General features: G+C 37.9%; 2 protein-coding genes across 5 annotated transcripts in view; one reads left to right on the top strand and one right to left on the bottom strand.

Moving 5' to 3' along the window:
• The window catches only part of LOC106872285 (ankyrin repeat domain-containing protein 42), an 80,150-nt gene that overhangs the window by 38,882 nt on the left and 27,900 nt on the right, over positions 1–13,368 (bottom strand). Inside the window, exon 1 of one of the 3 annotated variants that reach the window (XM_052968982.1) lies at positions 3,067–3,336. The exons of 1 other annotated variant lie outside the window; for it this stretch is intronic. The gene's annotated coding sequence lies outside the window, so the exon portion shown is untranslated. Of the gene's footprint in view, positions 1–3,066; positions 3,337–13,368 lie in introns of those variants that run through there. One more of the 3 variants, XM_052968964.1, reaches the window with a different exon arrangement.
• The window catches only part of LOC106882394 (nuclear FMR1 interacting protein 1-like), a 31,359-nt gene continuing 21,368 nt past the window's right edge, over positions 3,378–13,368 (top strand). The window contains exons 1-3 of one of the 2 annotated variants that reach the window (XM_052968995.1): positions 3,378–3,900; positions 7,444–7,560; positions 12,694–12,756. In XM_052968995.1, coding sequence (XP_052824955.1) covers positions 3,493–3,900; positions 7,444–7,560; positions 12,694–12,756 — 588 coding nt within the window. In that variant the 5' untranslated portion in view covers positions 3,378–3,492. The remainder of the gene's footprint in view (positions 3,901–7,443; positions 7,561–12,693; positions 12,757–13,368) is intronic. The other variant, XM_052968994.1, reaches the window with a different exon arrangement.

The following is a 13,368-nucleotide window of genomic DNA, read 5'->3' as shown; positions in this document are numbered from 1 at the left end:
TGTTAACCTCATGAAGGGATGGTTGCATCTAGGGAAATACTGGTTCAATACCTAGTATTGTTGAGAAATGAAATTCCCTTAAAACAATAGATATATATTAAGCATGTAGTTTATATCCAGTTAAAAGAAGAAAAGAAAATTGAGATTAGGAAGTTGACAATTATTTATTATTAACAAATCGGTCATTATGTATGTATGTATTTATGTATGCATGCATGTATGTATGTATGTATCTTCTATTTTCAAATTATTATAAATCTTCCACAGAGGAGGGAGCCAGTTTCCAACAAAGATACAAAGCTCCATCTTTGGAATGTAGTTAACACAGACAAATTCACATTTGGAACTTGAGAAAAATCTTGCATATTTCTACTGTTCCATTCACAGATTACACTTGTAATGTATGAAATTAACCAGTCGATTTCTCTTTCTGAAAATCTTAGTTTATCCAGATTCTCCTTTAAGCATTTACTAACAAAACCTAGTGCTCCAATTATTATTGATATGAATATGAATTCATAGTCTGGATATAGAAGCTAGAGGTTTCAAAACAGTTGTCCATAGATATCCTCCTTTTCTTTGATTTTCAAAGAGATATTTATATCTGCAGGGTAGCTGATCTCTATGATGGTACGTACCTTCGCTCCTCTGTCCCAAGCAACAATATCCAGCCTGTTATGTTTACATTTGACAGAAGTTTTGATGGGAATCTTCCACCAGTATTCCTTAAGTTGGTGTTTATGAATGTATTCCATAACAGTGGGATTTTCTAAGTTTATTTCAGGACAGTCTTTTTTGTGGATGGCATTGTAAATTGTTTTAGCAACAACATTGTGCCGCATAGGGAGGTAGTACTGTGACGATATACAAAAGAAAAAAAGACTATGCATGAGTATGTTGCCTGGAAGCTTGAAGAAGACAGTAGAATTGACACGAAGTGCAGCCTCTCTTGGACACAAGACCACTACATCACATCACACCTTGACGGCTATGCGTTTGCAATCCAGGAACAGGAGATTTCCACAAAGTACATGGTGAACAAGAGAGACAGTGACGCACTTGTAATCCCAAGGTGCAACCACATGTGTAGGCTATGTCATCTTTCTGTGGAAGATGCCATGCATGTGATTAGCAGCTGTCCTAAAATGTCGTCACAGTACTACCTCCCTATGCTCCATGAGGTAATCCTATGCATGCATGCATGCATGTATGTATGTATGTATGTATGTATGTATGTATGTATGTATGTATGTATGTATGTATGAATGTATGTATGTATGTATGAATGTATGTATGTATGTATGTCAGGTCAGGTCACTTATGAGGCTCTCATAAGTGCTACAGATAACATGGAATCCAGTACAGCCTGTTGCATGGTCAGGTTGCCGGTGACTAAACTGGCACCCCCACCAGGCTACCCTGGTGAGGAGGGTTGCTAGAAACCCAGCAGGATTAAAAACAAGACCTGTTGAAAGGTTGGATGAACCTAGTGCAGGCTCAACAACTATCTAGCAATAGCATGGGTACACAGAAATTCTGGGAAGGTGTCCTGCATGCTGAAAAACCACTGGGAGTGAGGTACCCTTCAGCTTCTGTTGAAGCATGTCTCTAGGAGAAGGTCACTCTGATATGCAGAGTAGTATGAAGGATACCAGATATGCAGGGAATGGCATTGAACATTTTGGGGATCTTTGGCTTGTGCTAGAGATCATGGCACTCCCACATCCCTGAGCCTGTGACTCATATTGGCACCAGACATCTTGCTCTGGCTTGTCTCTGGATAATGTCAATAAAGTGGAGAGTGACCATGAGGTGTTGTGCAAGTCTTATTGGACCTAAAACTCTGCACAGGCATTGCTGATCTCTGCTTCATATGTGCTGCTTTTTTTTCTCCTCTCTATATATTTATCTTATTTTCAGTATACATGTATCTTTATTTTTAGTATACATTTATTTTATTTTTATTTGGAAGTCCTGTGGCAATGGGAAGGTGGTGAAGCATGCAGACCTGACAGGTTGGAAGCATGTAGTGAGTGACCTGCATGTAGGCGGCCCATGCTAGATATAAAGTCATCTCTTTGTCACGCAAGACAGTGGTAGGATTCGGTTGCTGCATGGGTATCTGAGCAGCTGCATTTAGAGAGGGCATTGCACACCTGGAGGCCAGGGAGGTTCTAGAAAAGGTGACCCAAAAATTGCCTGTCTTTCTTATATCTGGTCAGTTTAGCGTGACTGACGGATGTCCACCCTGTGCTTGAAAAACAAAGAGACTTTTATTTCCAAAATCTGGATGGAACTTGAACATTTCATGTTGGAATGTGCACGCTCTGTTGGATAACAAGAGTGATTGTAGGCCTGAAAGATGCACTGCACTTGTTGCTTATGAGCTGAACCGCTATAACAGTGATATAGCTGCACTTTCAGAGACTCGTATAGAAGGTGATGGTCAGCTTGAGGAAGTAGGAGGTGGATACACCTTTTTTTGGAAGGGGAAGCAGCAGAACACTTGGTGGGAGGATCTTGCTCGTGATGTTCAGGCTGCTGCTGATACAAATGACAGCAAGAAGTTTTACCGTCTTATGAAGCAAGTTTATGGGTCTAAGAGTTCTGCATCAGCTCCTTCGCTGATGCAGAACTTTTCCACTCTGTTTACTAAATCAACAGAAATCACAGGTCGCTGGATTGAACACTTCTCTGAACTCCTAAACCATGAGTGGATGAAACAGTGATTGATACTATGCAACAATGACCTATCATTGGTTCCTTAAATTCTGTGCCCTCATTAGTTGAGGTAATGACATCAATAAGTAAACTGAATCTTGGTAGGGCACCTGGAAGGGATGGAATTTGTGCTGATGTTTTGCGATTTGGTGGTGATTACATTATACAGTCCCTTCATGAACATATTAGTGCAGTCTGGAGGGATGGTGTAATGCCTAAGGACTGGAAGGATGCAATTATTCTTCCTCTCTATAAAAGAAAAGGAGCCAGAACAACGTGTGGTAACTACAGAGGTATTGCTCTACTATCAGCTGCTGGCAAGGTTCTGGCAAATATTCTTCTTACCTGCCTGAAGGGGTGTCTCGTAAATGATGCCCTGTCTGAATCTCAATGTGGCTTCCGATCTGGTGGAGGGACAATAAATATGATTTTCACAGCAAGACAGATGCAGGAGAAGTGCTATGAGCAGAATATTAAAATATCGGCGTTATAAGTCCCACAGAGATATGTACCTAAAACCAAAGATCACCCAAATATATATAGTGATATATGATTATTTGCATTTTAAATTAAGTATTTAAGAATTAGATTTTTTTTACTACAAAAAAAAAAGAGAAAACTTTAAACTAAATGTAAGGGACGCAACTCATGACTTCCGGTTTTAAGAAGCACGTGTTGCTATTACTGTGGTATTAATTGACATGCTTATTACGCGTCAGAGAGAGTAACGTAGAAGCTTGTGGAAATAAAGTACTAGTACTATTCAACAGAATGCAGAATCCTTATAATGTATGGTCACAGCCGACATTTTACCAACCTAACTTTACTCCTTGGCACAACACAACACCAGTAACACAAAGTAGTAATTACAATCCTCTGGAGTCACAATTTTGGCCGCAATTCTACCACCAACCATATCAACACCCACCATTGCCTCAGTCATATGAAGCTTCATCTAGTGTGTATAGTCACCGAGAGTTCGCGCCCAGAGCACAGTCATTCTCTAATCCTAATTACGCTGTAAAGAACGGAAGGTATAAACATCGCCAGAGACCTTATAACTCTCCACACTATCAATCGTGGCCTAATAAGAATGACAGACAGAGAGATTATAATTCTAATTCAGCAACAAATAAGAACAATTCTCAAAGAAATACCAAAAATAATCAAATAAAACCGGTTTGTTGTATTTTTATAAAATTTGCTATCTAATATAATTTGTACTGTTTAAAAATTTCTTTTCATTCAAACGAATTGTAAAATTTGTTAAGAGTATATTCTATTTCTTGAGTAATCCTGAAAGCTCCCATTTTATAAAGAACTGAATTCGAAAGTAATTGCAGCGTGGAAGGTTTATAAGCCATTTAAAAAACACACGAGATTCATTTCAACATTCAAATTTAATTTGTCAAAATTAAATGTTTTAAATGACTTATAAACACCTTCCAATTGTTTTTGTTTCAGCACACAATCTCCGATCAGATCACTTGCTATGGCAAGTACATAGGTCCAGATGGACTATTTGTAATCTGAACCTTTCCCCACTTAACGTGGGATTCCGTAAAAAAAATTAATAAATAAGGGGGGGAAAGGTTCAGATTACATATAGTCTGTCTCTACCCAACCCCTCATAACTTTTTATATTTTTTGGAATTTTCAGAAAATTGTTGTGAATTTGTATTCTACACTAGGGAATTCATACGATGGTAATTGTTCTGTATGGTTATATTAAAAAAGTAAACAAATTAAGGGGAGATAAGTAGTAAAAGCAGCAGCGGTTAATGTTTACAATATTACCGGTGACTTAAAATGCCAGCCCCTTTTTGGGGTCTGGAAAACGGGGTGGGGTGGAGTGGAACCCTTGAAAATTTCACCACCACCACCACCCATTTTCAAATATTTTTGCTGTTTCTTTAGATAACATTTTTCAGAAATACGTTTTCAAGAGAGTGTGGATTACATTAGATTGGAAATTCAAACAAGTTTGAAATGAATAAGTGAAAGTGCAGAGGTTATAGAAGTTAGTGGTAAGGAAGTCTGTGGAGAGATAAAGACTGATACAAAATTCATCTAAAAAAACACACGTTAGAGTTTGTGTATATGTGTGAACCAAGTAATAGTATAATGTTAAAACAAAATATCATTTTCATATCTCTTAAAATCACTGGATATAATAATCCCAGATTGCAGAATAGATTTGAAAGACTATAGCACTTTCCCTTTGCAATTTTTGGCGCCGAAATTGGGTAACTAATGAGTTTCATTTTTGGGTGGGGACAGAGGGAGAAAGTGAGTGAGTGATGAAGTTTACCTAAACTTTCAATGGTATAGCAATATATATTATCATCATCGTTTAACATCTGCTTTCCATTCTGACATGGGTTGGACGATTTGACTGAGGACTGGCAAACCTGGAGGTTGCATCAGGCTCCAATCTGTTCTGGCAAGGTTTCTACCGTTGGATGCCCTTCCTAATGCCAACCACTCTGAGTGTGTAGTAGGTGCTTTTTAAGTGTCACCGGCATGGGGGCCAGTCAGGTGGCACTGGCATAGACTACACTTAAATGGTGCTTTTTACATGCCATTGCTTATGCCAGTGCTGGCAAGCTTTTCTCTTTCTTAGTGAAAATCGTGCGGGTGTACTTCCCAAGTCCTCCAGCTTGTTCATCAGTGTCCACTGAACACCTTTCCTGGAGGTAGCATAGGCTGTCCTGGTGACCCAGTCCAGCACGACGAGGAACAGGAGTGGTGACAACAAACAGCCCTGCCTGACTCCTGTACTGACCCTGAATTCCTCCGACAATCTCCCAGCATAGATGACCTGGCAAGAAAACTCCTCGTAGAGTAATCGAATAATGCCCACGATCTTCTCTGGGAAAGGTATTCAGTGGATACTGATGAACAAGCTGGAGGACTTGGACTACGCAGATGATCTTGCGCTACTGTCACATCGCCTGCAAGACATGCAAGATAAGGTAGACCACCTAAGAGAAACTTCATGGCAAGTGGGCTTGAGGATCAACCAGGAAAAGACAAAAGTGCTGCGTATCAACAACAAGCAAGAAGAGCCAATCACAATTGAGGGGGCACCTGTGGAGGACGTTAGTGAGTTTGTCTGTCTTGGCAGCAAGATCAGCAAATCAGGTGGATCAGACGAGGACATCACTGCAAGAAGCAAGAAGGCTTGGCAAGCCTTTGCTATTCTTCGGCCAGTATGGAAGTCCACTGCCATCTCAACTCGAACTAAATTCCACTTATTTAGTTCAAATGTAAAATCTGTGCTTTTGTGTGGCTCTGAAACATGGAGAGCCACCTGCAGCAACTACAAGAAGATCCAGACCATCATCAACAAATGTCTCCAGCAGATCCTCCATCTGAAGTGGTTCGACAGAGTGCCAAACATCGACCTGTGGGAAAGGGCCAACCAGGAGCCCATACATGTTCAGATTAAACGAAGGAAATGGCGATGGATCAGACACACACTGCGGAAAGAACCCTCAAATGTGATACGACAAGCACTTGACTGGAACCCGCAGGGGAAAAGGAAGCGAGGACGCCTGAAGCAGATATGGGAGTGGAGCATTTTGGACGAGCTCAGGACCACCGGCCTGACATGGGAAGCAGACAAAAAACACGCCATTGATCGCAAAAAGTGGAAAATAACTGTTGAGGCCCTATGCTCCACAAGGGGCAAAAAAGGTAAAGAAGTACTTCCCAAGGAGGGTGGGGGTGAAATTTCTGAGGTTTCCACCCTACTTTGTTTTCCAGACTAAATAAAGAATTTTGTGGCATATTATGAGTTCACCGTAATTCATACAACAACAACAAAAAATTTCCAATAATTACGGGATGGGGGAGGGGGTCTGGTTTCCAACCCCACCATTTTCTGAACAAAAATAAGGGGTTTGCAGCATATTAGGAGGTCAGGGTACTTGATTCCACACACTAGTGAAAATTGTGTGGGTGAAAGTATTGAAATTTACCAAATTTTGTTGATGCATAATTACCTCGTGCGTGTAAGCACTCTAATTCAGGATACCGATGTTATTATATGCTCGCCAGCTATCACTGACTATGTGAGTCCCAGGTGAAATCCATCTTTGTATCAGCGCAGTTAAAGTTTGTTCGGTATGGTCAGGTACTTTGACCAAAAAACATAGACTCGCTCTATGGTATTGAATACCCAGTGGCCAGGGCACCACTCACCTTGGTGATACTTATGATGAAAGAACTTGCTTTCATCACTTATTTCCTCCTTAATTTTTATTTAGTTTTTTGATATAAAATATTTGAAAAAGAGCATTTAAAAACGATTTTTTTTTTCATAATCGTATGAATTCTCGTGTGTGTAACACAAAATTTCAAAATTTTTCTGAAAATTCCAAAAGTTATGAAGGGTTATATGAGGTGCTTTAACCAGAATTATGCCAAAGTTGTAATTTGGAATGTTTTTCAAAATTTTCATTTGAATCATAGTGTATTGGGGCTTATTTAAGAACAATTTTCTATTTTTATTGTTGCAACAAGACTTAAATCATTATTTCTTAAGCTTGTTGCCATGGTCTATGGTTAGTCCAGTACATAATATGACTATTGAAATTTTGAAGTTATTTGCTACACAGTGTTCTGTAGTGATAAAATTGATAAATTGAAATAAATCTCTTCAAAACAAATTTGATCCTTGATATATATATATATGTGTTTTATATTTGTACTTTTCAGGAAAAAAATAAAAACAAGAAAAATCTTATTGAGAATTTCCCTTTTAACTGTGATATTTGTGACCGTGGCTTCAAAACAGAGCTGATTTACAAAGAACATATTGACTGTCATGAAAAGGTAAATGCACTCACTAAGAACTATCTGAAATGGCTAAAATGAATGAGTGTCTAACTAAAATTACTCTTTTACTTTTATAGTTTAAATTGATGTTGGTATGAGTTGGATAGTTTCACAGGATCCATTGAGCCAGAAGACTGTTGAGCTCTGATGTCTGGATTGACAGGGTTTCTACAGCCCTTCCTAATGCCAGCCATTTTACAGATTGTACTGGGTGCTTTTTACACGACACCAACTTGAGTGAGGTCACTAAGTAACTTGCAACACAAAGAACTCTCCCCACGTAACTAGTGCTAAGAAGCTAAAGTATCATAGAGGACATGCACGAGTGTTTTGCTAAAAAGAGATACATTGCTACCTTATATTGTATATGAGTGGGTGGAAGTAACTGGAGAGGTAGGGTGGCAGCACTAAGCAGTGATGTGTATAAATATGAGGTTATTACCAGTTCAAATATGATTGGGGCATATTTGAACCTGTAAGAAAGCCATTCATTGTGTTTTATTGTAGAGAAAATTTCTTGCTGTAGACAAATGGTGTAACTGGAAAGAATACAGACATTGAAGAAGTGTCAGAGCATACTGTCTAGATATAAGATGAATGTAAGAAAGAAAATGAACTTAGGATTGGGAGGTGTGAAAGGAAAGTGACAAGCAATTAGAGAGGGGGGGAGGAGCAGAGTTTAATATAGTGAATGTTGTAGAAGAGCAGTGGAGTAGTTGGTAGTAAATATCAGTATGGGGAAGAACATAAAAGAAATAGCTTAGAAGGAGGTGGTGATAAGTGGCAATACTAGAAGTGAATGGAGAGTAGCACTATAATAAGACTATTGTTAGATGAGAAAATAGGTAGAGAAATTTATAGGGACAGAGATGAAGGTCTGAGTTACATAGTGGAGTGAAGGTGGAATTGTTGACAACGGATATGAGGAGATGTTGAGAGTGATAGCAGATATGAGGTTTTGTATTCCTAAGATGTAGCTCAGAAGAAGAAGGATACTTGGTATCACAGAAAAGAGTAATCAGGGAAAAGTAAAGTGGGAAGGGATGGTATTGAGTTTGAAGGATGGATGTTGAAGTGGTTCCAGGGAGAGGAAGGTGAGGTAACTAGTTGCACAAAGGAGATAAAATATGTGAAGATTCAACCACTGGTAGGTTAACTTTTTTACTCATTCTTCAATTTTCATTAGCCTGTTGAATTTTCAGTGAAATTGTGGCTTATTTGAGTATTTTTCGACTCTTATTTCTAGCAACACTGGTTCTTTGTGTACCCTCAATTATAATTAATTGTAAATTTATCTTTTTGGCTTTAATGCTTGCTGGCCACTTATATTATTATTATTATTTATTAATAATAATAGTAATAATGGGCGTTATGTTCATCTGTCTATCTGTTCCCCCTTCTCAAATGGCTGGACCAATGGTCATGATGTTTTTTTGGATTACAAAGGAGGTAATCAGGAAGTTTTTTAGCAAAAAAAATGTTAAAAAATACAATCATTTAGTGGAGATTGAGTTTTGTATTAATAAAAATCACCTTTGATTTTTTTTTTTTGTTAAAATTCCAGCGATGAGGATAAACTCTGGATTTCTCCCCATATAGTTCATGAATTTAGAGGGTTTAGATTTGTGATACTATCCCTTTATTTCCCATTGTAGATGGGCAGTTTTGCTATCTTACTATAATGGGTATGTCTGTCTGCCTGTCCATCTCTTTGTCTGTTCCCTCTTCACGGCCAGACAGCTGGACCAGTGGTTATGATATTTTTCAGGATTACAAAGACAGTTGTCAGGAAGGTTTTTAGCATTAAAAAAAAATCAAAGTATGGTTATTTTGGGGATATTGATTTTTGAATTTATAAATCACCTTTACATTTTTATTAAAAATTCATCAACCATGAGTAACTCTGGATTTTCATTGTATAGTTTTCATGGCCCCATCATAGATACAAAGGGGGCCACAAGGACAGTTAATAGCGAAAATAGAATGGAAAAAGTGTGTGTGATTATTTAGTGGTTATTGTTAGTCTTGAGCAGGATCCGAAGCAGCTGTTGTTTACATCTCAGTTTGGTACCAGAACATCCAGACATTATTTAGATAGAACAGTGAGAGGTAAGTCTTAGTTTGATTTTTTGCAACCCTAAAGATTCTGCTTGCGCAATCACAGCAAACAAGACACAGGGCCAGACTTTAAATCATGTTGGTGTGTTTTTACCCACCCCGATGTTTACACATGGCCAGTTATACATCGCTATGAGTAGAGCAATGGACTCCAGTAATTTGAAAATAAGTGTCAACCAAGCAGAAAATATCGTCTACAAAGAAGTTTTGTAATCATATTGATATTATCGAAAGGAATATGATTCATAATTTAAATAGGAAGATTTGTGAACTTTGAATATATAAGAGTATAAACAAGCATAAAATAGTGTAAACAACTAAAATAAAAGCATATCTAAATAACATTTAAAAAAAAAATTCTTTTTACGTAATGGTCGAAGGAAGTTCTGGCTTTAAATAGGAGTGGTCTACATCATCATTCATGACAGGTTGAGAGCCTATTTCAGTTTGGGAGTGAATAGTCATCACATGTCATAGTTGCAATAGAATCTTGTTAAAGAATGATATATATATATAAATGTATGTGTGCATCTTTGTCCTTGCCTTACCACCACCACCACCACCACCACCACCACCTCAATGTTGGTTTGTTTATGTCCCCATAATTTAGTGGTTGAGCATAAGGGACCAATAGAATAAGTATCAGGTTTAAAAAACAAAAAGAGGTATGGGCAATTCATTTGACTAAAACCCTTCAAAGCAGTGCCCAGCATGGTTGCTGTCCAGTGATTGAAATTTACCATGATATATATAAGAAAAAAAAATTTAAAAAAAAAAATTAAGGTTTGGTTTTCAGTAGTGCTTATGTATTATTTTATTCTCGTATATGTATCTGTCCAAAAATGCTATTCCTATCATCATCATCATCATCGTTTAATGTCCGTTTTCCATGCTAGCATGGGTTGGACGGTTTGACTGGGAAGCCAGGAGGCTGCACCAGGCTCCAGTCTGATCTGGCAGTGTTTCTACAGCTGGATGCCCTTCCTAATGCCAACTACTCCCTGAGTGTAGTGGGTGCTTTTTACGTGCCACCAGCACAGGGGCCAGTGGAGGCTGGCAACGGCCACGATCGGTGGGTGTTTTTTACGTGCCACTGGCACGGAAGCCATCAATATGGTGAATATGTACTTCCATTGTATGTTAGTATTGTAATGGTAATGGTTTACTACAAGACTACCTATGACTTGTTGGGTCACCTGGAAAGTCTGAGTTTCCCAGCAATGGAGTTTTGTGTCATTGGTTTTTCTTTCTTTTCCAGGTTATTTCGCATGCTTTCAACAAATGTGACATCGAAATCATGCATAAACGGCTCCTTTCCCTGGAAAAGGAAAGATTTAGCTGCTATTTCTTGCATGCCCTGCTACCACGTAATGGGTATTTTGGGTCCTTTATTGCAAATAGCTGCTATGTGGTAGCAGAGCATGCTAGAAATAGCAGCCAAACCTTTGGAGCTGAGATACATTGAATGCACCCCAAAAAATTTTTGTAATGGTATTCCCTTGGGGCGATCTTTTACTTTGACTCTCAGAACTGCCATTCAGATCAGCTGGTTTTGTTTGTTAATTTCCATAAAAAATTTGTATTTATTTACTTATGTTTTAAAGTGAAAGAGAGGAGAAAGTAAAAGCTGTATGAACAATATATGAAATGGATGTGTGTGTGTGAGAGAGAGAGAGAGTGCCACTTACACATACATGAGAACACACATACAAAAAAGATGTACTCATGTATTGATGTATGTATGTATACATGACAACACATCCCTTCACTCACTACTCTTTCTTGTTTTTTCTCTCTCACATGCACAATCCATTTCATATACACGTACATACATCTTTCACTTTAAAACAAAATTAACTAAATAAAAAATTTTACAGAAATTAACAACTTGAAAATAGTTTTAAAAAAACTTTAAAATATTGTCTAAAATATAAAGACTTACTGTACAAATAACTTACATTTTCGAAATTACATTCAGTTAAAAATATTTCTGAATGATTAAAATATTGTGTACTTCAAAAATCAACATTCTTTTTCCTTTTTCTGAGGGCAAGAAGACTGTGTGTGTATATGTCACAGATAGCAGATGTGTGTTTTGTTGATTGATGTCATGACATTATGTGTGTTGTCACAGAAGCCATGTTTGTTTTCATCAAGAAATAACAAACAAAAGTTGTGTTTACTCGTTTTCATTAATAAAAAGAGGTCAAAATGTTACAAAAATTTGTACTGCACTGCCGAAGGTAAGTATGAAAATATATATGTGAAAAAAAATGAAGATAAAGTATACTATTTCTGAGATATTTCAGGTACAGACAAACATCCCTAGAGTTTTAGTATTAAGATTACTACATCACCAACACACAATCATCATTGATATAATTTTTGTGGATTTTATTTTGCTATTGTCTTGTTTGTTAGGTCAGTTTCACATCTACTTTTTCTATGCTGGCATAGCTTGTCAAAGCAAATTTGCTACAACTGGATGCTTTTCTTGTCATTAACCCATACCTGTTTACCATGTGAAGTATTTTCTCTCATTCCTCACGTTGAAAACTGAAACTGCAGGATCTTTACTTACAGAAGAATGTAAACAAAGGCAGTGTTTCTTTTCACTCAGACACTAATGACATTTGGAACAACATTCACACACACACACACACACACACACACACACAAGCATGCACAACAGTTTTCCTCTCAGTTTCTGTCTGTTAATTCCACTCAGAAAGCATAGGTTGCTCTGAAGCTCTTGCTCATAGTGTGCCACAAAGTGGAATGCATAGTTGCAAAGCAAAGTTGTAACCTGCGCCTATCTTGTGTTTTGAATGTATTTGCTTCCTCTGTTTGTCTGTCTGTCTCTATCTTGTCCACGTATAAGATATATCAATGGAGATATACAAGTAATTTTTCCCTCATCAGTTACACCAGGGCCTATGGATGTTAATGCTTTTTAGACCCTTTTCCCTAGAACTTGCTATGTTATTGACTCATTTATTTTCTTTTTTTCAGTGCCCCAAAGAAAATTGTAATTATTTTGCTGTCCCAAAATTGGTTAAAATACACATCAAAATGGTAAATATTGTTTATTATTACTCTATCATATTTTCTAAATTCCTATATTTTTTTACCAATTATATAGTGTCTGTGATCTCAGTGTTTATCTTACATTATTAGTTTTTACATAGTTGCTTCCTTTCAGTTAATATGATAAAATTCCACACTAGTGAGAAAACTGTTATCTGTGGTGTTATTAATTAGTCCATAAAAGAAAGGCAATGAGCTGGCAGAATCATTAACACGCTAAGCAAAATGTTTTGCGGCATTTTGTCCATCTTTATGTTCTGAGTTCAAATTTCACCAAGGTCGACTTCGCCTTTCATCCTTTCATCATTATCATCATCGTTTAACGTCCGCTTTCCATGCTAGCATGGGTTGGTCGATTTGACTGAGGACTGGTGAAACCGGATGGCAACACCAGGCTCCAGTCTGATTTGGCAGAGTTTCTACAGCTGGATGCCCTTCCTAACGCCAACCACTCAGAGAGTGTAGTGGGTGCTTTTACGTGTCACCCGCACGAAAACGGCCACGCTCGAAATGGTGTCTTTTATGTGCCACCCGCACAAGCCAGTCCAGGGGCACTGGCAACGATCTCGCTCGAAAATCCTACAGGGGCCAGTCATGCGG

The sequence above is a fragment of the Octopus bimaculoides genome, chromosome 1 (genome assembly GCF_001194135.2).
Source record: "Octopus bimaculoides isolate UCB-OBI-ISO-001 chromosome 1, ASM119413v2, whole genome shotgun sequence".
Classification (NCBI taxonomy): Eukaryota; Metazoa; Mollusca; class Cephalopoda; order Octopoda; family Octopodidae; genus Octopus; species Octopus bimaculoides.
The sequence above is the reverse complement of the archived record's forward strand: the minus strand, read 5'-3'. Positions and strand labels throughout refer to the sequence as shown.